Source organism: Oryzias latipes, chromosome 7 (genome assembly GCF_053564925.1).
Source record: "Oryzias latipes strain Hd-rR chromosome 7, Olatipes_Hd-rR_3.1".
NCBI lineage: Eukaryota > Metazoa > Chordata > Actinopteri > Beloniformes > Adrianichthyidae > Oryzias > Oryzias latipes.
Window position 1 is genome coordinate 4,143,003 of NC_136243.1, and position 26,152 is coordinate 4,169,154.

Here is a 26,152-nt window from a genome sequence, read left to right on the forward strand (position 1 = left end):
AGGGAGACTTTGGCCTGACGATTATATATTTTATGAACAATCTGATTCGCAATGATTTGAAAACAAAAAATACTCAGAAATGCAGTTTTCGTCTGAATTCTCTTTATACATCAGTAAAATTCCACAGGTACATTTTAAAAACTCCAGAATCACAATTTTCATTGGAGTGGGCCTGTAACCCTTGTGCTATCCTAGGCACTTTAACGCTGGGTCATCTAGACCCACTAGACAGTGCTCTGAACCTTTTTTCTTCAATGATTTGTGATCTTCACTGGTGTCCAAGGATTACATGAAATCTTTCCACCTTTGTCATGGTAGGGAGAACACGTCAATGTAAGGGTGGGTCATCTAAGATAGCACAAGGGTTAAGCCCCACAATAAGAAGAAAAGAACAAAGTTTCACATTTCAGTGACTTATTTCCCCAAAGACAAACCTTCCATTTGCTTCATTCGGACAGAAAACATTCCCAGCTATAAATTATTTCTTCATTAAGGCACGCTTACTAGTCTGAAGGTTCTGCAGATCCATCATCCAGAACAGAGGAACCACATTCAAAACCTGTCAATGTTCAAGAGTTCTAGCCCAGTTCTTTATTTCAGAGCTGAAGTTAACGGTCCGGATAACCTGAGGTCATCCTGCTTAGACCAGATCCAGGGAAAAAAAGGAGTCGGCATAATAAAACCTCTCATCCCAGCAGCTTCCTGCAGTCTGGATCTCCTCCAGCACCTCGTCTCACAGCCGGTCTGGATTCCAACGTCTGTCCAAAGCAGTAAGAAAGGAGATCCAGGTTGACAATGTTCTGCTGGAGTTCTGACCCGCGGTTAGCAGGAAAACCAGCTGAGCAGCTCTTCACGCAGTCAGCAGCAAGAACGCCGCTTTGAAGGCGAGAACTTCAAATCCACCTTTCCACAGGTGTGAGAGAACCTGAAGCACACCTGAATCCATCAGGTGACCCGTTTTCATGCTAGATCCCAGAGTTCCTTCTGCAGGTTCAGGTTCTGCTGTTGCCCCCCCCCACTGTGCTGGTCTGGATGTTGCCCCCACCACCACGATGGTCGGGATTTTGCCCCCACCACCATGATGGTTTGGATGTTGCCCCCACCACCGTGACCGTTGCAACGGTCTGCAATGTTCAAGAACTCTGGCCCGGTTCTTTGCAGACTGACGGTCACTCCCACTTCTAAGGAGCAGTTTAAAGCCACGTTTTTGGGTCCTGGGATGACCCAGACCCTCCACAGGACGGAGTGGCCACTGCTGGTGAATAGATCGATGCCTGTGGACCGTGGGAGGAAGCAGGAGAACATGCAAACACACTGAACCCCGTCCGTCAGGATTCAAACCCGGAGTTCTAACCATGACGACGTGAACTACAGCCGTGTTTGTGTTTTGGAGCAAACGGAAGAATCTTCAAGACTCTCCCAGAACATGCGTGTCAGAACCTGCATGCTTCAATGTAGACGTGTGTGTGTGTGTGGGTGTGTGTGTGTGTGTGTTCAGCTTTATTATGAACCGACTGAAGCTACGTTCATGCAGCATCCAGGCCGTCACAGCTGTCGTCCTGATGCTTTCTGGAGTCCTGGTGAAGTCAGAGAGAAAAATTAGAAGGGATGATGGGAAAGTGGAACCCCCCCCCCCAGGAGAAAGAGAAGCAAGCTGAGGAGGAAAGACGTGCTGCAGAAACCTTAAAGGAGGAGCAGAAACGAGCCAAACCCACTGATTTCTTGGTCATTTAATTGAGTGATTCAATATAAAACATCATCAAAAGGCAGGAAGGAGAAGTAACAGCAGACAGAAACTCCGCCCAATGAGAGCATAGTCCAGAAAAGCCTGCAGCTGCTGGGCTGCTGTGTGTTTGAACTGCTGTAAACAAGCTGAAAGATGCACTTCTGTGTTAGAACTCAGCTCCACCAGGAGGAGAAATGCAGGTAAGACAAACTACAGCCATGACGGGTCACCCACACCCCAGCGTAGGGGACATTCCCACCACAGCCGTCCTGTTTCACCTCCTGGCTAAGATCTGCTCTGGAGCTGCACCTCCTGCAGAAGCCTCCTCTCTCAGTGGGCGTCGGCTTAAATGCTCCAGGTGGGGAAATCCTTCATCGTTTCAGTTTAAAATGTGAAGACGTGCTGTTGTATTTTCAACATAAATGCCAGTTTCTTAGGATTTTAAATGGCTAATTTGACATCTTTTGCAAATCTAGATTTTGTAGATTGGGGGGGGGGGTGCCCTTGGCTGTAGTGCCCCCTGCTGGCCACGATGCTGCACACGCACCTCTAACCTGACAGGCCCTCCACACAGAGGTGAGGCAGACGTTTAGGAGACGCACCTGCGAGCAGACGCTGCAGAGAGTTTTTAAATCACAAATTAAAACCACCGGCAGAGGAGCAAAAGGAAAACAATCCAGATTGTGCTCGTTTATCTTGCACTGCGATCAACGGTGCTGCACATTCCTGGGTGGACCTGAAGTGCACTCAGACCAGAGGTGTGCCAACTGCCAACTGTAGCGTTAAGGTGTCTGTGGGAGCGGCGGCTGCCGTTCTGTGCTGCCTGCAGAATTCAAACTATTCATCAAATGAATCGTGTTTAGTGAGACGTAAAGCCAGGAGTGAGCACGGCTGCTGCCGCCCACCTCCAGACTTGAGGGAAAATGAGAAGTTCACTCAGAAAGTCAAACCAGAGAACCGCACCCCCAAAAAAATGTTTGCACCGCAAGCCAGGAAGGAGCAGGGCAGCCTGCAGTCTGCGGTGGCGTCGTTTATACCTTGCTCCTAAAGAGCGGCTTGGCGCCGGGCCCACAGTATTCATTGTATATGAGCTTGAAGAGGAAGAGGTGGAAGAGCGTGATCAGGGAGGCCACACTGAACCAGAAGAGGAAGGGCAGGCCTGGGTATCTGTTCGCCATGTGCTCTTCGTGGGCCAGGATGGCCTTGAGGTGCAGCGTGTGGCGCAGGTCCTGCAAGTGGCGCAGGTCCGTGGAGATGTAGAGCAGCGGCGTGATGGGCTGGGTCACCATGACCGGGAAGGTGTGGCCTTTGACCTCGGACGTGAGCTCCACCGGCTCGTTGAGGCAGCCGGCCTCGCAGGCGTACAGCTTCACCGGCTGCTCCTGCTGCTTCACCGACACGTGCAGGAAAGGTTTCCCCTCCACGTCCAGCAGCACCGCCAGGTTTATCAGGTCCCGGTTGTAGTGGATTCCTCTCAGAGCGTAGCTGTTGTGCAGGACGTCCGGGTCGGCCTGGAACTGCAGGTGGTTCTCGGTGAACTGAAGGCCGCCGAAGCTGAGCACCATTCCCTGCATGACGCCGTGAGCGCCGGCCGCCACCAGGACCTTGCAGCCCCTCTTCTGCAGGGTCAGAGTCCACAAGGTAACGAGCTGCAGGATCTGAGCGGTGCTGCTCACCCGGGCAGGCCACAGGTTCTCTGCGTGCATAGTGGCGTGGCCGCTGAAGCAGTGGTCCGCGTAGTTCAGACTGGACTCGAGGCGGGCGTGCTCGTCTTTGTTCAGCTGCTGGTCGAGCAGGGGGGCCCAGGAGGAGCACAGGATGTAGTACAGGGTGGTGTTGACGGTGTGGCTGGATGGAGTGTGAGAATCCGTGATCTTCCTCATTTCAACACCTGAAGCAAGGAGACACAAGGTGTGGGAAACGTTAAAAAACTCACTCAAGTGGACGTTTTTTTACATAAGTGTTCAAAAGAGAAACTCTTAAAGCTAAAGGAGACATGAGCAGAGTGACAGAAGAGATCTGCTTTGATCCCTGAAAACTCCGCTTCAAAGTTCAGGAAAAGCTCCGGAAGGACAGACAGGTTTTTTTTAAAGTCCACTCCGATCATCTTTAATCGTTTGTCAAAGTGTTCCCAGTGGTCTTTTAATTATGATGATGCCGTTTGAGCCAAACTAAGAATCAGAGTCGTTTTCTAGGACGCAGTTTCTGCAGAGCAGCAGTTCATCAGAAATTCACCTCTGAGTTGTGGGCGGGACGTCTCTGCTCATTTCCCATCATCCCTTTGTGTCAGCTCTCCCAATTTGAATAAAGAAATGCAGTTTTTAGCAAGAAGTGTTTTAATTCATTTTAATTCCCATTCAATTCCTTTCATAATTTCTGGTGATCTGATTCATAGTCCATATTAGTTCATTTTGAAAAGATCCAATTCACAAAGGTTCAGCCCACTGTTGTTTTTCCACATCCAAAGAATCCAAAGGGAACATTCTAGACACTGGATGGTCACATGACTTTATTCAAAGTCTGTCCACACATTGGACTGGAATGATGGACTGATCCGTGTTCATGACATCACATGTGTGTTTTCTGCTGTGACGGGTCGTTTTTACCTTACAGTAACACACATCTACTGCATGTCTCAATCCAAATGGTTTTTTTCAATTTTAATTATAATGATGTCCTCCATCGTCATACGTTACTGAAGACTGGACACGGACTCACCATGAACGCCTTCTGCCGTCCTGGGGGGCTCTTTAATGCTTTCAGCTCAGGGTTGGGAATAGTTGATGCATGAACCTGCTTACCTGAAATGAAGAGGTCTGCCCAGGCCTGCTGGTGATCCAGGACCAGGTCCTCCATGGAGCCTCTCAGCAGATCCCCCAGTTCCTGCTTGGCTCCATCTCTGAGGGCACTGAAGGTCTGTTCCAGCTTGGAGGACTCGATGGGCTCGGAGGTCCACACCACTGACAGGATGTTGTCCTTGTGCTCAGATTTAGCAGGGACCTGGATCCTGCTGCTCAGCCTTTTGGTCACCACCACCACCAGCACCATGCGGTTGTTCTCCACGGGAACCCTGCCGGAGGACAGCAGCACCTCCCGGTCCTCCTGCTTCTCCGTGCTGGTGGAGAACTTGGAGCCCAGGGAGGAGCTGGGCGTGGACACGTCGAAAGACGCCGCGGTGTCCGTCGGGTTCTTGATGTGGACTCGCTGCAGGAACACGTTGGGTCTGCTGCGGTGAACGACGAACTCCTCCCTGATGGAGAGGCAGTCCCGGGCGGACTCGGCGGCGGCGGGGGACGCGCAGCGGACGGACAGCACGGAGCCCTTCCGGAACCACAGCATGCTGGCGCGCGCCTCCGCGCGCTTCCCATCCAATTGAATGCCCACTCTGGGGGAGTAGTCGGTCTGGTGCACGGGGGCAGAGCCTGGCTGGGAGGAGGACGCCACCCACAGCTTGTTAGAGTCGATGTCGACCAGCATGTGTCCGTTCCCCGAAACGAAAGGCGCATCCAGCCGGTCCTGGGGGGAGCTGTACACCCCCTCCCCCCGCTCCACAATCGACTGCCACCGGTGTATTTCAGCCAGGAGGCACAGGCCGGCCGCCCCCCCGGGCATCCCGGAGCCGCGGAACAGAGCCCAATCCGCTCCCAGGTACCAGTAGAAGATGAGGAGGAGCAGCAGCCCCACCAGCAGCCTCCTCGCCCAGCTGCTCGACAGCAAGCCCGGCAGCCCCTTCAACCTCTGCTGGAGCCACATCTTCCGGAGGAACGACACTGACCCCGATCCACGCCGCTCTCCCCTAATGGCCCCCAGGGTGCTCGAAGCCTGCCCTCGGACTTACATGGGAGTTTGGACGGGACCGAACCCGGCCCGAGACTTCTTCAACTAGGGTGCCTAGCTGGCTAGCTAGCTAACGCTGTGAATAAACTCCCCACAAACGTCGCATGTTGCTTCTCCGCGTGCGTTCACTGTGCTCCGAACTCCGTACAGGGATCAGACCTAAGGTTCTGGCGTTTTGTTCGGAAAAAACAACTGACTGGACTCTGATCTGTCAGTACTGCCGTCAAGCGTAGTGGGGTACAAAATCCGGAAATGTTGCAAAACGGAAGCGCCTGCGACTCCTCCTTCATATAAGAGTTTGTACGGAAGCCGAGAGAGCGCAAACAATGAGTTTCGCTAGAAGAGACATCACGTGATTCCTCATGGGAGTTGAGTATCGCCATCTTGGTGAGGGCAAGTCACTGCTGCTGTCAATGAGTTATACCAATGAGTTATATATATATAACTCATTGGCTGCAGTGCATGCATGTGTACACATTTTTTGCAAAATGCCACTTCATTGTGCGGGTTTTGTTGTGTCCAGATGAAAAACAAAAAGGAACGTTCCGCTGGTGAAAAACGACAGACAGTACTTGCTCTTTTTAGCTTCTTTTATTCAACCCCAACCGTTTGCTCCAACACATTTTTTTTTTTTATTTATAGAACACAATACAAAACAATACCAGAACATTTACATAAAAATTACAAAATATGGCGAATAAAAAAGAGAATACTATAATTGGAAAGGAAGCAAAAAGAAGAAAAAATTCTTATCAGTATGCAAACATAAACCTATTTATATTCATAATCATAGAGAAATCAGGGAAAAGTATAACATAAGAGAACAACAATTTCAGAGTTGGATAGTGTTACAAAATGCAGGGGGATACAAAATATAAATAAACTGTCTTAGACATCAGGAATATCACTCAGGGTGTCATAAATTGTTATGGCTTTAGGTGAGTCGATTAACTTTATGGATTTTAAGTATAAATTGACCTCATTATTAAAGAAGTTAAAGCTGGGGTGGCATTTCTGTAACCTATTTTTGTGTATAAAAAACTTGGCTAAGCATAACACAGTATTGATACATACATTATTGTGTATTGACAGGCCAAAGATTATGACTTCTTTGGAAAAGACGTCCATGATGAATGGAAATTTATGTCTTAACCATTTGTAAACATCCAACCAGAACACTTGTACAACATCACACAGGAAAAATGTGTGGTCGATGTCTTCAACAGCAGTTTGGCAGAAGGAACAGCTGTTGTCATCAATGTTGAAATGTAATCTAAGTAGTTCTTTGGAAGGATAAATATCATTCATAATTTTGAAGTGTGTTTCTTTAACTTTTGGGGGAATAGGAAGTTTCATGAAATCGGTTCTTAATTTAAGAACAACATTTCGTTCAAATTTCTGCAGTATATTATTTTTGTTCTGTCGACCAGGAAAAAACCTTTCAATGAACCAATTTCTGATAAATGAGTTATTACATTTTCTGTCCATAAGAGGGCAACCTTCAATTGACAATGTGGCTAACTGTGGTTTTATCCTTACATGTGTCATTGTGTTCCTTGTTAGAAATACAAATTCTCGAGAATTGCGTACTTTTAATAATTCTAAAATAGGAGGATTAAAGTTATGTCTTAAACAAAATTGCTCATAATCTAATAAATTTCCCTCCGTATCCATCAGATCAGACACCAACGAGACACCTCTGTCAAACCATTCAGCAAAAAACAAAGATTTGTTTCTGTGGAGGATGTATCTGTTGTTCCAAATGATATTTGAGTGTGGTGAGAAATTATGCACATACAATATTTTCCAGTATAGCAGAATTTGTTTGTGGAACTCTGATAATGCTATAGGGAGCTTATTAATGTCAAAATCACTAATAAGCACCAACTTTAACCCGCCTAATTTGTTAAATAAATAATTTGGGACACAGAACCAGAAGGATTGGTTGTGTTTGATCCACGATTTCAACCAGTTTATTTTCAGGGTTCCGTTAAGACAGTCAAAATCAAAAACTTTGAGACCCCCATCCTTAAATTCTTTGACCATATAGTTTTTTTTCATGTAATGAGGCTTGTTTCTCCAAATAAAGTTAAACGTCATTTGGTTGATGGATTTGATCATTTTGTTTGTGTGGCATTATGGTTTCCCCGGTGAATGCCGCCAGCAGAAATCTAAAACCAAAAGCGCAGGACTCTCCGACACAGGAAACCGAGACTGTGCTTTTAAAGAAAAAGACAACCTTTATTTGAAATTGTTAAAATTCCTATTCTAAAAGATACCCAAAAGAGTCACTAAACCAGCCCACAAGTCAGCTGCACCCAGCTGTGCGCTCTGTTGCAGTGCACCCGGCTCAATGCCACACCCCTTGCATCCAGTGGCCGTAGCCGACGCCAGTCCTAGGTGGTGGGACACTGGGCCTGGTTGTGCCTGGGGCGATGGAAGGCCAGAAGGGGGGACTCGCTCCAATAGCTGTTAATCCTGCTGTGTCACACCGCTCGCCAGTGCGTGGATGGACAGCAGTCACTGACACTCTGTATGGAGCGCACACACACACACGATCCCCAAAAATGCCGGCCGTGGCACCGCTCTTGGACCACAGTGCACCAGGTTGGGCAGAGCAGGGATGAAACAAACAATGGAAACCAAAACAGCGGCACCTACAAAATAAGTGTAAATTAACACAAATAACCAAGTATAACATAAACACACACACACACATACCTGCTCCCGCAGCTCAAGAGGACTCTGCACAGGAGTTGCATGAGCGGCCAAACACTGCCTGCGATCTACACAGTGATAACAATAAGAATGGTGCGGCAGCAACTTGGAGGTGAACAAAGCACAAACCTACCCGGCTATGGTTAGGGCCCTACACACAGCCAAAGGCTGCTGCACCTTCCACCTGGAAGCAGCAGGTCTCTGCCTGAAGCTCTACTGACAGGCTTTTATCAGCCCTCTGCTAATGATGCAGCTGGTGTGCCAGATGATCTCAATCAAGTGGCCCTCTGCCTGCCACACCAACCCCCCCGTTTTGTATCGGCGCCCCGACGATTACGACCAAGGCCGAAATAAAGCTGACACGTTGGCGTTTTGCTTCATATCCCCAGCATTCCGCCCACCTGCAGCTCTTGGAAAACGGTGGATGTTAGAGTGGTACCCTGCTGTAGACCGAGTCGTCCTCCGTACCACCTGCTGAACACCATCTGCACCAGAGGGACATGGGGAAACCGCCTCCACCCGGGACGGACCTGCCTGTGATTTGGTGGCACCTTCTCGGCTAACTGACGGCCCGTTGCCAAATCCAACAGGTCTGCCAGGATCCTCAAGCTGCAAAAACAAGTCCTCATCTGCCGAGTCATCAGGGTCAACAAGCACTTGAGGGGGGGGTGGAGACCTAGGCAAAAAAATTTGCCTCTGAGCCCCCAAAAATGCTTTCAAGAGAGTACGGTGAACTCTCTTGATCTTTGAAGGATCATGCTGTGGGGCGATAGTATACACCACTTGCCCAGCACCCGGAGTTTTCAAGACCTTGCAAATGGTGGAGCTCCAAAGATCTTGGATTTTCCTACGACCACGTACACTGTAATCACGTAGGAGAACTAACTGACCCTCGTCCAGAGGAGCCTCCTGAACATGCTTGTCATGGTTCCGCTTCCTACGAGCAGCTGCTTCAGCCAACCGGTCTTTGGCCACATCAAATGCCACACGCAGGCGCGCTTGATGTTCTTCCACCCACTCATGGATGGTCCCGTTGACAGGTTCCTTAACCTGTCCCAACATAAAGTCAATGGGGAGCCTGGGTTGCTGACCAAACATCAAAAAGAATGGAGACTCACCAGTTGTTTGATGCGGCGTGGTATTATAACAGAATGTCACCTGTGGCAGACAGGAGTGCCAATCTCTCTTGCGTGTTACCGGCAAGGCTCTAAGGAGATTGTGCAACGTTCTGTTAAACCGCTCACATTGCCCATTACCGGCAGGGTGATACGGGGTGGTCCTCGACTTCTCGATGCCATAGAGCCCACGGAGTTGCTGAATCAGCTGGCTCTCAAAGCTGCGCCCCTGATCAGAATGAAGCCGTGCTGGAACACCAAACTTTGAGAACCACTCTGCGACAAGAACCTTGGCAACTGTGGCTGCTCGCTGGTCTCTGGTAGGGATGGCAACCGTGTACTTGCTGAAGACATCAGTTAAAACCAGCACATTCTCAACTCCGGTCCGTGAAGGCTCCAGGATGGTAAAGTCCATGGCCACCAACTCATTCGGCCTAGATGCTATAAGGTGTCCCAAGGGAGCAGAATGTGAACGGCTGTTATCCTTGGCCAACTGACACCTCTCACAGGCCTGACACCAATGAGCTACATCTTTTGACATACCTGGCCAGTAGCACCGAGCTCTTAATAATGCTAATGTCCGTTCAATGCCCTGGTGACCATGATGCTGGTGAACCTGTTCCAAAACCTCCGGGATCAATATTTCTGGCAGCAACAACTGGAAAACCTCCTGCCCACTATCTGGCATGAGAACCCTGCGGTAGACCAAACCATCAACCTCTGCAAGATTTTTCCATTGCCGCAGCAGGGTAAGGGCCACCTTAGACAGACCCTCACGCTCTGAGTAGTTGGGATACCGTTTGTCTCGCCAGAAAGGGAGAACGCTTGCCAACACGGGATCGGAAACCTGCAGGTCCTGAACCTCTGCAGTAGTCCGCTGTGGGAACACAGGCATCAACTGTTCCATCTCACAGTGGGCAAGTACTGGCTGTACCTGAACCTGCTGTAGGTCTCTAGGTAGTGAAGAACCAGGCGCCATGTTGCCAACCTCTGCTGAGCTATGATTGGGATGCCGTGACAGGGCGTCCGCATTCCGGTTGACTCTACCAGAGCGATACTTTATCTCATAATCGAACGCCGCCAACTGTGCCACCCAACGCTGCTCCATCGCTCCCAGCTTTGCTGTAGACAAATAACTCAGCGGGTTGTTATCGGTGAATACCACGCAATGATGTCCCAATAGGTATTCACGGAACTTCTCTGTCATGGCCCATTTAAGAGCCAAGAACTCCAGCTTCATAGAGCTGTAGTTTTGCATGTTACGCTCTGTAGCTTTTAGTCCCCTACTGGCATAGGCAATGGGCCGCACACTGCCACCCTGCTCCTGGGACAAAACTGCACCAAGGCCATTATGACTGGCATCCACTTCCAAAATAAAGGGTAGTGTGAAATCAGCATAGGCCAAGACTGGCGCTGATGTCAATTTCTGCTTCAGAGCATCAAAATTCTGCTGGCACTCAGTGGTCCAATGACCCTGCAGGCTAGATGCTTTGCGCCTTCTGGATTTGGTTCCATCCAGTTCGCCCACAAGCCGATGTAATGGCGCTGCCAACCGGGCAAACCCCTCTACGAACCGGCGGTAGTAGCTGGCAAACCCCAGAAATGTTCTTAGCTCTGAGACTGTACTGGGAGGTTGCCAACCAGCAACAGCCTCAATCTTATGGGGATCAGTTGAAACACCCTGATCAGAGATGACATGTCCCAAATACCGGACTTCCTGCTGGAAAAAGGCACACTTTGGAAGCTTCACCCGGAGCTTCTCCTGCTGCAACCGGCCCAACACCAACCGTTCCAGATGTTCATCTATGGTTGATGAAAAGACCACAATGTCATCTAGATACAGCAAAACAGACTGGCACTGCTGGTCTCCGAAAATTCTCTGCATCAACCGCTGGAAAGTGCCTGGGGCATTACAGAGACCGAATGGCATCCGGTTCCACTCAAACAACCCAAACGGTGTACAGAAGGCCGTCTTAGCCCGGTCACCTTCCGTCACCGGGACCTGATTGTACCCGCTGGCTAGATCTAATGTAGTGAACCACCGAGCCCCAGATAATGCATCCAGTGATTCATCAATGGGAGGGAGAGGAAAAGCATCCCTTCGGGTCTTACTGTTAAGTTGGCGGTAATCCACACACATCCTCAAGCTGCCATCCTTTTTGCGGGCCAGGACAATAGGCGAAGCATAAGGACTGTTGCTCTCCCGGATCACCCCGGATGCTAGCAGCTGATTGATATGGTCTTTAACCGCCTCGTACTCAGATGGTGGGATCCGCCGGTGCCTTTGCCTAACAGGGGCATCATCCAACAAGGGGATTTCATGAGTCATGAGGGTGGTGCAACCAAGGTCACCCTCATGTGCGGCAAAGACGTTGGCATATTTCTGGAGGAGGGCCCGAGCTTTCCCTCGATCCTCCGCAGGTAGCGTCTCCAACGGCAGTGCATCGATCTGCTCCAAGATGACATCAGAGGCAGCCTGAATGTTAACTGTAGCCGCTGGCCTGGGCACCTCAGTAATCCCTGCTGGCAGGCTCACAATACTAACGTCGCACAACAGACCCACAATTGTACGGGGGTTGAGCCAAACATCAACAGTGCCAACATTCAAGAGTGGTACATACGCTGTACTTCGCCTCACCTGAACCAAGGCGGATGATGCAATCAAACCTGCAGGCAGTCCCTGGCCGACAGGCTGAAATAGAACAGTTTTATGACTAAACTGGTCGGGGCACGTTACAGCGACCAGTTTCATGTGCCCCCCTGGAATAAAACATGCATGAGATCCACGGACCTTGGCACGCCCTGACACCACAGTTGAGGCTGTTTCAGTGGCAGAATGGCATAACTGAAGTGCCTGCTGAAGGGGTGCTGGGGCCTGAGACACTGGGTCCACGTGGAACCAGGCCGATCCATGCTCCCCAAACAGCTCTGCGCGGCACTTGCGGAGAATGTTCATCCCCACAATCCCTGGTGCCAAGTTAGTTGCACCAGGGGCGTCTTTAATGACAAGTACCCCACAACCGGGTATCACCTTCCCACAGAGCTCAACGCTCAACTCAAGGTAGCCAATATATGGAATGGCTAAACCGTTAGCAGCTTTAAGCTGCAACCAGTGGCACATTTGAAGGCTTTTGTGGCCCCACGGCTCAAAGTGCTTACGAAAAAAGCTTTCTGTCAGTGTTGACACCATTGACCCCGTGTCCAACAAACATGGGACTTGGACTCCACTCATTCCTACAACAACATGAGGACAAGTGGCGATTAGGTTAGATGGAGCTTCATCAAAAACGGTATGTGAGCCAGAGTCAACCCCACCTGGCCTTTGGCTCGGCAGTCCAGGGGGTGCTAGTTTCCCGGCATGCCTGGCTTTTTGGACTGCCACGGAAGGGGTCGGGGTGCGCGGGCTCCATCACACTCACGTGCATAATGCCCAGGTTGCCGGCAGCGTCTACAAATTACAGGCTGGGGAGAAGGACCACTCTGAGTCTGTGGTTGATTATGTAACTGAGCAATCGTTTCCGAAAGCTTGTTGATTTGCTCCTGCTGATGCTGCAGGAGCTCCCTCAAATCCTTCATCTCCAAATTCTGGGGAGGCTCTGGGGACTCTTTAACGTGCCCCCGCACAGAATATTGAAACCCCAGTGAAGGAAGAGCCTGATGCTGTTGCCCTGCAGGCAGACCTTCACGCTCCCACCTAAGTGCTTCTGCTCTCACGTCGAGTAAGATGGCATCTGGCTTGTGGCGAATAAATTGTTTTAAATGTCGCCTCAAGGCACCATCCGTGACATGCTCGGTAAACTGAGCTCGGAGAAGCGCTTTAGCATCCACCACTCCAGGAGGGGCACTTTGTTGCACTCTGTCCATTAAACTAAGAAGAGCCAAAGAAAACTGTTGGAGAGACTCATCCTCACGCTGCTTCCGGGAAAAAAAGGCTTCCTGTGCTACCACGTATGACTCGTTACAGCCATACAATTCTGTGAGCACAGCAATAATTTGAGGGGTCGGAACGCTCTTGGCTCGACCGATATTTAACTTCGTCTCGCGCCTCGCCCTCCAGGTGATCATACAGAAAAAAGGCCTGGTCAGCTACCGCTAAATGACAGGCTCTTATGCATGCTTGGACCTCCTCCAGCCACTCTTCCAACACCATTCCAGACCTACCACTAAACATAGGGCATTTCCGGTCTCGTGGGACCAAAACAAGCCTCTCCGTTAAAGGACCAGGCCCCCCTTGCCCAGAAGCTGTCGCGGAACTAGGACCGGGATCCTGCCGTTTGCGGAGGTCCTCATTGTCAGCACGAAGCTGAGCCACCAGCTTTCGCAACTCCTGCATTTCACCCTCCATGGCTGCAAGAACACAGGTGCCGCTGTTTTGAAAAAGAGAAAAAAAACAAGTTCACACAAAACTGAATACACGTCTCAGTCTCCTGTTAAATTCGGAGATCCTGCTCACAGCGCCAAGATTTGTGGCATTATAGTTTCCCCGGTGAATGCCGCCAGCAGAAATCTAAAACCAAAAGCGCAGGACTCTCCGACACAGGAAACCGAGACTGTGCTTTTAAAGAAAAAGACAACCTTTATTTGAAATTGTTAAAATTCCTATTCTAAAAGATACCCTAAAGAGTCACTAAACCAGCCCACAAGTCAGCTGCACCCAGCTGTGCGCTCTGTTGCAGTGCACCCGGCTCAATGCCACACCCCTTGCATCCAGTGGCCGTAGCCGACGCCAGTCCTAGGTGGTGGGACACTGGGCCTGGTGGTGCCTGGGGCGATGGAAGGCCAGAAGGGGGGACTCGCTCCAATAGCTGTTAATCCTGCTGTGTCACACCGCTCGCCAGTGCGTGGATGGACAGCAGTCACTGACACTCTGTATGGAGCGCACACACACACACGATCCCCAAAAATGCCGGCCGTGGCACCGCTCTTGGACCACAGTGCACCAGGTTGGGCAGAGCAGGGATGAAACAAACAATGGAAACCAAAACAGCGGCACCTACAAAATAAGTGTAAATTAACACAAATAACCAAGTATAACATAACACACACACACACACATACCTGCTCCCGCAGCTCAAGAGGACTCCGCACAGGAGTTGCATGAGCGGCCAAACACTGCCTGCGATCTACACAGTGATAACAATAAGAATGGTGCGGCAGCAACTTGGAGGTGAACAAAGCACAAACCTACCCGGCTATGGTTAGGGCCCTACACACAGCCAAAGGCTGCTGCACCTTCCACCTGGAAGCAGCAGGTCTCTGCCTGAAGCTCTACTGACAGGCTTTTATCAGCCCTCTGCTAATGAAGCAGCTGGTGTGCCAGATGATCTCAATCAAGTGGCCCTCTGCCTGCCACATTTGGGATGTTTGCTCCAACACATACTACCAGTCTCCAGAACGGACTTTTTCACACTCACAAGCCCCCTCTAGTGGATAGGAGGGGCATTGCTGATGAGTTTTGCAACAATGGTTAAGGCACCACAGCTTTCAACTGACAAAATCAGAGAAATGAGTCCACGACGGAGGAAGGCATAACATTTCACAGGTAAGTACAATAATACAACTGGGTTCTGGCATTTAAATTTAGAAAGATCTGATGTACAATATAGCAGTGACTTTACTGTATTTGGGAAGAAAGCTTGATTTTCATAGCGTTCCCAGTCAGGTATGATTTTTCCGTCCCAGAAGGAAATACATTGAATATTACAGGACCAATAATACAGACTAAAGACTGCGGTGAAGTTAGTTTTACGTTAGATATTCGACAGACATTCAGCGCGCATCTCCACTGAGGACTCTTAGGGACCGTCAACAATTCACGACTGCATGAGCTGGAGAAGATTGTAACTTGCAAAAATAAATAAATTATCATTAAAAAATGTTCATTTTCTGTCTTCTGTCTTTATAAAATTGTTTTCTTATTTTTGCATTTTGTGTCTTTGTAATCAAAGATGTGAAATATTTTATATGAATTAATATATTATAATTCCATATTTTGCATATGAAAGTTGGTCATTTTTTCAATAGCTCCCTAACCGTATAATCCAAAAATATGAAACCCATGCCGAATTGTAGTACAGACATCCCAACATCAGACACAACTCTTTGTTTTGTAATCAAAGATATAACATATTTTATATGAATTTTTATATCAAAATTCAAGAGGTTTGCCAAAGAAAATTGTTTTTTTTTTCAATAGCTCCCAAACCTCCTGACCCAAAAATATGAAACCTATGCCGAATTGTTGTACAGACATCCCAACATCAGACACAACTTTTTGTTTTGTAATCATAGATATAACATATTTTATATGAATTTTTATATAAACATTCCATAGTTTGCATATGAAAGTTGGACATTTTTTTCAATTGCTCCCAAACCGTACAATCCAAAAATATGAAACCCATGCCGAATTGTAGTACAGACATCCCAACATCAGACACAACTCTTTGTTTTGTAATCAAAGATGTTATGTCAGTACTACAATTCGGGATAGGTTTCATATTTTTGGGTCAGGTGGTTTGGGAGCTATTGAAAAAAATGACCAACTTTCGTATACAAACTATGGACTGTCCATATAAAAATTCATATAAAATATATCACATCTTTGATTACTAAACAAAGAGTTGTGTCTGATGTTGGGATGTCTGTACAACAATTCGGCATAGGTTTCATATTTTTGGGTCAGGTGGTTTGGGAGCTATTGAAAAAATTACCAACTTTCATATGCAAATCTATGGAATTTCCATATAATAATTCATATAAAAAACATAATATCTTTGATTTAAAATAAAAGAGGTGTGTCTGATGTTGGGATGTCTGTACAACAATTCGGCATAGGTTTCATATTTTTGGGTCAGGAGGTTTGGGAGCTATTGAAAAAAAAAAACAATTTTCTTTGGCAAACCTATTGAATTTTGATATAAAAATTCATATAAAATATGTTATATCTTTGATTACAAAACAAAGAGTTGTGTCTGATGTTGGGATGTCTGTACTACAATTCGGCATGGGTTTCATATTTTTGGATTATACGGTTAGGGAGCTATTGAAAAAATGACCAACTTTCATATGCAAAATATGGAATTATAATATATTAATTCATATAAAATATTTCACATCTTTGATTACAAAGACACAAAATGCAAAAATAAGAAAACAATTTTATAAAGACAGAAGACAGAAAATGAACATTTTTTAATGATAATTTATTTATTTTTGCAAGTTACAATCTTCTCCAGCTCATGCAGTCGTGAATTGTTGACGGTCCCTAAGAGTCCTCAGTGGAGATGCGCGCTGAATGTCTGTCGAATATCCAACGTAAAACTAACTTCACCGCAGTAGACTAAAGCTGGGTAGTCCTACTCCTCCCAAGAATTTTGGTCGTTGCAAAAAAACTTTTTTAATTCTGGGTGTTTTTTGTTCCAAATAAATGATGAGATAAGAGAATCCATTTTTTTAAAACGTGTTATGAATTATGATAGGGATGGATTGGAAAATAAATAAATATTTTGGTAATACAATCATTCTAACTATATTTACATGACCAGCTAATGAAATGGGTAGATTACTTAGAAGCTTAAATTGTTTTTCTGCTTGATAGAGATTCCAAAAATTTTGTTTAAAAAGTCCAGATATATCTTTTGTTACGTTAATTCCAAGGTATCTGTAATAGTTTGAAACATCAAAAGGAAAATATGTCAGTATATTCCAGTTTGTACTAATGAAATTTATGGGAAAAAATATGCTCTTTGAAATATTGATTTTGTATCTTGAAATGTCACCAAATTTAGAGAGGATAGTCATAATTGAAGGTATTGATGTGAGAGGGTCTGAAATGTACAAAAGCAGATCATCTGCGTATAGAGACACTCTATGCTCTGCATTTCCTCTCACAATCCCCTTAGGTGATAGAGGAACTAGGGCTACAGTTTGATCCAGTTTGATCTGGAGACACAACAGTTGGACGAATGGTTTCTAAGCGTCTAGCTAATATTTTAGCTAGTATTTTGTTGTCTACATTTAAAAGGCTAATTGGTCTATAAGATCCCGGTTCTGTCGGGTCTTTGCCAACTTTATGGATTAATGAGTTGTTAGCATCATATAAAGTTGGTGGTAAATGTCCTGTTGATAACGCTTCATTATAGACCTGCAGCACAAGTGGGGCGAGCTGATCATTGAACATTTTATAATACTCTGCACTATACCCATCAGGACCTGGGCATTTTGAACTTTGCATACTGTGAAGAACAACTTTTATTTCTTCTTTTGTAATTTGTTCGTCTAACAACTTTTTACAGTGGTGGATGTCACGTTCAGCTCGTAGTCTCGGAGGCCATCATCATGGTAGAAGCACAGGTGGAATCTCAGGACTTGGGTTTAGCTCAAAACTTTATTTTCCATTTTCTTCCATTGCCTTTTCACAGTCATGCCCCAAGCTCTAACCGCTAACCAACAACCACCAAATGGTTACATCTCCCACCTTTATAGGATTTCTGCTTTGGGAGCTACCATCCACCCAGGTTCCCACAGATAATCTGTTTGCACAAAATATTAGAATATATACATTCAAGGTTCCCCCAACTCCTATGAAAAAGCAGCTGGGTAGTTCGGTTGGTAAGGTAAGAGGCTACCAGGCAGAAATCCAGGGTTCAATTCCTGGAGGGGAATGATCAATGGTACTGGGGGCAATTACCATATCACTGGCGAGCAGATAACATCACCCAGTGAGGGCCCTTGGGCAAGCCCCTTAACGCTACTGCCTCCTGAGTGTGGCTTTGGCTGCAGCTCCGCTCCCCCAGGGGATGGGTCAAATGCAGAGAAGAATTTCTCCTTTGTGGAATACATGAAGTATCAATTACTAATTATTATTATTATAATAATAGATCATTTCCCCATGCAAACATAGAACTCACTTACTGTTCCTAAACCATTTCAATAATTCACTCAAATAATAAAATGACTACTCTAAATCTCCCCTGTTAACTTTACAATGATTTTGGTTCCCTCCCCATAACCAATAGAAGGTCCTTGTACCATTAGGCACCTCTTTTGCTGGCACAGAAAACAGAGGTGAGTCACCACAATCAGACAAGGCATACACAGACATGCAGCAGCTGTAAAACCTAAATATTTTAATCTATGTGCTTTCACAGGTGCTCCTGACCTAGAAGAACGTTGCTGCTGCTGCTTAACATTAGCTGCATTAAACTAATACAACTCTGTCAATTAACCTTCTCTGCCTGTTTCTTCTATGTTACAACTGCTCGTTGTGACAGTAGACAAAATAGTTGGTACCCCTCAGTTGAAGATAGAAAGTCCACAATGATCACTGAGATGACTTGAAACGTTCAAAAGTAACAATAAATTAAAATGTATTGAAAATTAAATAATCAAAATCAGCCATTACTTTTGAGTTGTTGGTTAATTGTATTGGATCATGGACCTGATTACACACACCTGGACCTCATTGGGCAGAACTCCTCACCACCGCTTAAATGGAACTCTGAGCAGTTGCCCGGGGGGGAAACGAACAAGCACCTGAGGCAGACGCACGCAGTGCAGCGGAAGGGAAGCGTGCCGCAAGGAAGGAAGCTCCGGGTGAGAGCCGAGGAAGGGCGGACCAGCGGACCAATTAAAGGACATACCTACGGTCGCCTAGAAGGGTCGCAACAGCCATTACTTTTGAGTTGTTGGTTAACAGAATTATTTAAAAAAAAAAAAACTAATGAAATAGGTCTGGACAAAAATGATGGTAACTCCATAAAAGACTGAGAACTAATTGGCCAGGGGGTCATGATGAACCCAGGTATGTACGGTGGCCCAGAAGGGTCACAACACAACACATTAACTTACCCCACAACACATTAACTCACAACACAACACATTAACTTACCCCACATGACATTAACTCACAACACAACACATTAACTCACATCATAAGTAAAATTGCAATGGAAGTGCTTTTATTCTGAAATTTCCACTGGGCTGAGCGGCTAACTACCTAACAGGAAGTAATGTCACAGTGAGCTGTGGAGGGAGCATGATTCTTCTACAAGAGAAGCTAGCAGCATTGCCAGTTTGGGCGGTTTTGGGTCTAAATTTGCGGTCAAAAATGCATAATTTGGGCGGTTTTAGGGTCGGTTCGGCGGGTTTTTTCCCACTCATGAATATATAATAGCGGCCTACGTTAGGCCATGTGGCTGTTGGAGTTCTATGTACTGAAGCTCCGTTGCACTCCCCCAACAACAGGTTAGATGACAGAGCCCGGTCCATTAAGCTCTGCCGTTCACGGAGCTTCAGTAGAACTCCAACAGGATCAGCACGAATATTACACACATTCTGGTCCACCTTTGACATCCCCCCCCCCCCCCCTTAACAATGGTCGTCCTGAACATTATTCTGGTTCATATCTCACCGGAAGTCTCCCGAATTTTGACATTTCAGACCGACGCGGAGGTTCAAGGCCCTCAAATGCTTCTGGAGGGTCAGGTGGAGCAGCTGGTGGCTGTCTTTCAGGGCATCTAGCTGGTTGTGGGTTGCATCCCATTATCAGTCTTGGCAAACACAATGTTGGAGGAGGAAGTTTGGGCTCCAGGTCAGCTGATTGTCCATTGGGGTTCAGTGGTGAAGCATCCTCAGTCAGAACAAGGGGACATGTTCGCAGGTTATTTCGGTGCACAGTGCGGGTTGGTGCCTCCTTACCCTCTGGCCGCAGGATATACACTGGGCTACATTCGGAGAGCTGAGAGACGACCACAAAAGGTTCAGCAGACCATCTCACACCCAGCTTCCCTTTCGCCCTTCTGTGAAAATTACGCACCAGTACCCTCTCTCCAGGAAATAGGGGCGTTTGGTGGGTACGCTTGTTGGACTTTGTGAGCCAGAGATATGAGGAGGAAAAGGAGAAAACCAAAAAGGACCTCCAGAGTGCCGTTGCTGTTACTAACAGCTGATATCTGATATTTGGACGTCTATGAATATGGAGGCATGTCTAGCTGTTACTGGCCACTATGTGGACACAGAAAGCCATGAACTCCATTCATAAGTCTTGGCAGTGCAGCATTTTCCTGCAGGAAACATTGCCACGGTTAAAAGGAGCCTCATGGAGGAGTGGGGCGTAGCAGGAAAGGTCAGGTGTCTTGTCACTGGTGCAGCAGCAAACATGACTGCATGCGCTCGAATGCTGCAAATACGGCATTCCATTTGTATAGCCCATTCCCTGAATTTAATTGTGAGAAAATCATGTGATCAAATCCCAACAATAACTGAAATACGCAACAAAACACGACACATTGTGACATACTTTCGATCGAGCGTGACTGCTAAAGAGAAGCTCACTCAAATACAGCAACAGCTGGGAACACCGGGCCATAAATTAATAAACGAGGTGCCAACACGATGGAACAGAGTACCTACCAAATGTTTGAAAGAATGACTGAGCAGAAGGAGGCAGTCTGGGTGTCACTGGCCTCATTAAAACCTGACATCACTCCACTGACTCCAGAAGAATGTCAGATCATTGTAGAGATGCTCAGGGTTCTTGCTCCTTTTGACCAAGCTACAAGAGAACTGTCTGAGGAAAAAAGGGTCTCTGGGTCGAAGGTCATTCCCATGATGAGAATGCTCCACATTGAGCTTCAACGTCAGGCCACAACAGTGACAAAAACAGCTGCTCAGCAACTGGCTGAAAACCTGAGGAAGCGGCTAACTGACGCTATTTGCGGCATGGAATCTCTCAGTGTGATGACTCTGGCAACTCTGTTAGATCCCAGATTTAAAAAGAATGGATTTGTTAGTCAGCAAAATGCAAGTGAAGCGGTGAAGAGACTGCAGTCAGAATGTGCAGAAGAAATGTGGAGCCAAGATCCTGACCCAAGAGAAGAAGAGCCTAGCTCTTCACATGGGTCAGAACCCAGTTCAGGTATGAAAATACATTTCTGGGGCACTTTGTGAAATGATATATATCATGTGATAATAAAGTAATGATTAACTATTTTTTCAGGGCACAATCTCTGGAAAACTTTAGATATGGAGGTTGCAGAGACCCAGAAGACGAGGAACGCAACAGCTGACTCCATTATTGAAGTCCAACGCTACCGAGTAAGCCCTGGCTGCAGCCTGCAGAATGGCTCAACGTAGTGGAATGCTGGAACGCTGAGGAATGTGAACACGCTGTGGAATGTTAACCCCGCCCACGTTAAACCTGTGCATTTGATTCACCTTCGTCAGTGCAGTTGTGATTGCAGGAAAGGGGAAGAATCAGTGGAGCACATTTTATGTCATTGTGAATTGTATGAGGAAGAAAGAGAACAGAGGGGAAGAAAATTTGAATGGTGCAATGTCACTCAAAAAAATGATTCAAGCCCCTCTTTCATGTAACACAATAAGATTCTGTTTGTTTTATTTAAAAATATTTATTTTAAAATAATGTATCTACATTTAATTGACCTAACACATAATGTATTAATTGTTTCCCCGATAACTCCAGTAATCCAGAATAATTTAGTTCAAGTGGGACATGCTGTTGAATGCTGTTTTCCAGTTTCTCTTTATTTATTCTTTTTGCCGTCTTACAGCTACAATTTTTCACCTATTTTAACCATTCAACTATTAAAATGTTCAACTCCTTCGTCTAATGCCTGGTTTGACTTTTGGTCCTTCAAATCCTTCGACTTTTCAAAAGTGAAAACTTTCGTTCGTTTTTTCCACGTAAAAAACGTACTGTGGCATGAAATCGTTTCAACTCGGCTTCTCCCAATAAGACGATACACGACGAGCCTCATTTATGTAAATAATAAATCTATTTCTTTATACCGGCGGCCTTATGATGTTACAAACGTGTTAGCTCAGTGGATTAGTAAGCGGGTTTAACATACAGAGGTTCTGAGTTTGAGGCTGGCTTCAGACTGCTGTTGCATGTTTTTTTTCCCTTGCCTTTCTTGATAAAATGAAGTTCGATTAACACAATTATATTTTGTTACATGGAAGAATTTTCTTTCAGGTGGGGTCACTCATATTTATTGGATGGAAATCGTGCCCACAATTAAATTGAGTTCATCCAATGAGTTATTTTTTTGAGTCTGTGAGGCCAGACAGAATTTATTAACTCCCTAATACATGCACATGGAAACTTGTAAAAGGCATAAGAAGACAGCAATAACTGTATAAATTCTCTAATTCAATTAAATATTTTTTTTTATTTAGCGCCAATTCGAATTACAGACGTCTCAATGGGCTTCATACCGGTAATTGTAAGGTAAACATACAATGAAAAAGGGATCATGAATACAAAGAATGCATTAGGATAATACTAAACTTTAACAAAACAGACTAAACTAAACTGATATTCCTGCCCTTAGACCCCCCTTCACGGTAAGGAAAAACTCCTTAAAAACCGGTAGGTGGCAATATTGCACATGGAAACTTGTGAAACCAAAGAAGAAGACGGGCTCAGCATGGGCGGGGTTAACATTCCACAGCGTGTTCACATTCCTCAGCGTTTCAGCATTCCACTATGTTGTGCAGTTCTGCAGGCTGCAGCCAGGGGTAGTTAACGCTACCTGGCAGAAACAAACACGCCCAGAAACCAAGATCCTTTGCAATATTGGAAATGGAACCAGGAAATATACCCACATCTTCATCAACTTGCACTTAAAACTCTCTGCTCACCATCATCGTCTGTACCATGCGAAAGAGTATTTTCCGAGGCTGGGGAGCTGGTGTGTAAGAGGAGAAATCGCCTTGGAGCAAAGACACTCCAAAAACTTTTGTTTCTCAATAAAAATTCATGAACTAATCACTTTTGTCTTTTATTTCATATGATTTAACAGTTAAGTTGACAAATGTGCACATAAGTTAAAAAATTGTAACTCTGAATTTTTACTCTAATTTGCTATATTTTACATACCAACTCAGTTTTAGCATTTACACCAACAAGGAATTTCTTTACCTGCAATGATTTTATAACTACTGCAGGGGTCACTATTGGGCGACCAACACAGTATCAATACAGTGCCGGCACAGTTTGTTTAGTGTGTCAATACATTCCTTGAGGTATCATAGTCCCATCACTACTGGCAACACAAATTTATATGATGGTTTAGAGTTTCTCAGATCTGCGTAGCAGCACTTCTGCCTTCAGCGATCCGGAAGCCGGTCCGAAGACAAAGCATGTCCGGGGAAAAGTTTTGACGAACCGCGGTGCATCCGAAGGAGGACCGCAGAAGGCGGGAATGCTGCTACGTAGTCCTGAGAAGCTGTGTACAATCATCAGGAGAGCACAACCGTCACAAAGCCCTCTCCTCTGCCGCCAACACAAAGCTATACTGCTGCTAGCATGTCTGTGTCTGTTAGCAGACGGACACAAGGAGATAGCACTGATGTCATCGCCCCGCCTCCCCTCTGGAAATGCTAAGTGGAATGCGACTATTCGCATGTGACAATACAAATGCAAGCCCCTCTTTGCATTTTCGCTTTAATTACGACACAGAATAAGTGGTTTTAAAGTAGATAATGCAAAAGCATTTTCAAGCATTGATTTTTCATTTTGAGTAGTTTGATGCAGTAACAGTGTGAAAATGAAAAAGCATTTCTGTTCATTTTAATTGTCAAATTAGACATTTCTAAATGAATTTTGTTACACATTTACCAGAGAACTTTTTGAAAATGAAATGTGAAATACCATTTTCTTTATCATTTTAATTAAGTGACAGAATAAGCGGTGTTGAAGGAGAAAAGAAAAAAGCGTTTTGAAGGATTGATTTTTCCTTTTAATTTTGAGTAAAAAAAAATGCAGCTTTATTTTGATGGGTTAGGGTTTAATTATGCTACACAAATGCTTCCATATCCGTGACCTACAATGTATTTACCATCACGTAATCCCGCTTTGTCTGAGGTGTTTGCTGGTGCTGCCCTCTGCTGGCTAACCCATCAAACTGCAGGAAGCAGGTTTGACCCCAGAACCAACTCTCCCACCACGATGTTTTGGACTCACACCAGCATATCTTTAGTTTAGAGTTTTAGGAGGGTTATCCTGATGCCTTTAAAAACCCTTCTTCTAAATGCTGCCTGACTTTGTAAACTCTTTTCAATGTTGTGATTCTGATGGGTGTCAGGATTCTTCTTTTGTAAGTCGGTTTGATGACACGTTTTGCTTGTTTTGTTTTCACCTTATGATCTTGTGCAGGTATGCTAGGGAGCCGGTTTAGCTCGTGCTGGTTTGCGGCGCCTTCCGTCCGTGAAACCAGGGTTCGACTCCGGGCTGCTCCCTGTTCCCTTCTCTACCTCTGTACCGGTCCCAAGCCCGGTTTGAGAAGGTTGCGTCAGGAAGGGCATCCGGCGTAAAACATTGCCAAGTTTACCATGCAACTTGTTCGCTGTGGCGACCCCTGATGGGAGAAGCCAAAAGAGGAAGAAGATCTTGTGCAGGTATGCTGTGGCTTCTCCTTGCTGCTCCGCCCACTCACCTGTGTTTCCTGCTTGTAACGCCCCATTTTAAGTCTAGGAGCCCTAGAGGAGCATAACATAAAAAGTAATTGTTTAGTCACCAAATTAAAATAAAAACCAAAACACCCAAAGAATTGTCTCCACACAAATATAACAAATTAATGAATAAAAACCAACAAGAAATTAAAGTGAAGCAAAAAGGCCAAAATAACAAAGACTCAAACTTATCTAATCCCAGAAAGAATCTTACCTGAACCAAAAAAAAAAGGAAAGCAAAGACAAACGCTAACTTCCCTTGACCAACAAACAGGAGAAAAGGAGTTCTAAAGAAGATGGCAGTTCACCCCTAGAGCTTCACTTAAACAAAACTACACGAATCAGAAGACAACACAGAGTGGGCCTGAACACAAAACTACAAAGTACAAATTACCAACAAAGTACCACAAAAAACTCATTACCAGATGTGTGTGAAAATACAACAGCAAGAACATGACCTGCTCAGGTGAGCCCAATTTCCCAAATTCACTGACTCAGATTGCATATAATGTAGTCTCCCTTTAAATCAGTGAAAATAATTGAATACTTATTGATTATAATGGAAAAATGTAAAGCCTAACAGGGTTATGTGAAAAAAACACACGGTGGTGGTACAGTGTCATACTGTGTCGTTACAACATTATGCACTTCAGCTTAGTTATTTGATACCATTAATACCTGTGAATTTATTGACTGAATGATCTGCATTTGGACAGGTAACGTTTGAAGTTAAAAGTTAAAAGCCAGATTATGGTATCTATTTTAAGTGGAAAAAAGTGAAATAAAACATAATGGGGCTGGAAAAATTCATTTTCTCCAACTCCCTTTCAAGCTATAATTTAACGATTATAATCATTCTATCTATTATGATAAACTGATTGAATGTGTCATTCATTGTATGTATACATGCAAATATATCTATTTATGATTAAAATGAAGGAGAATGGCATCATCTACTTTTATTCTGTATTTTCTTCTGTATCCGCTTCGACTCTTCTGGGAAGGCTGTCGAAAAGGTTTAGGAGTGTGTTGATAGGAATCTTTGTCTGTACACACCTGTATATGCTTATTTGTGGATATTTACTCTAGGTCTTTAACTTTTTTTTCTTTCCGACAAAATCCTGAATAATCCTCTTGTGTTTGATATATCTTTATTTAAAATATCCCTACTGTCTCCCTTAGGATTTTTATTTCTTAAAATAAATCAATTCTGTTCCATCTGTTGCTTCCAGTGTTGTAGGCCAGTAGCTTGTCTAAAAGAAGACTGAACTGAACT

At 45.5% G+C, this 26,152-nt stretch overlaps 1 protein-coding gene across 1 annotated transcript; it reads right to left on the reverse strand.

Moving 5' to 3' along the window:
- Positions 1–85: 85 nt before the first annotated feature.
- kiaa2013 (KIAA2013 ortholog) lies at positions 86–5,846 on the reverse strand. Its single transcript, XM_011472989.4, has 3 exons — positions 4,528–5,846; positions 2,764–3,617; positions 86–1,577 (listed from the first exon to the last, which is right to left on the reverse strand). Exons 1-3 carry the CDS (start codon positions 5,477–5,479, stop codon positions 1,527–1,529), a joined length of 1,857 nt encoding a protein of 618 aa, XP_011471291.2. The 5' UTR covers positions 5,480–5,846; the 3' UTR covers positions 86–1,526.
- Between the last annotated feature and the right edge of the window lie 20,306 nt (positions 5,847–26,152).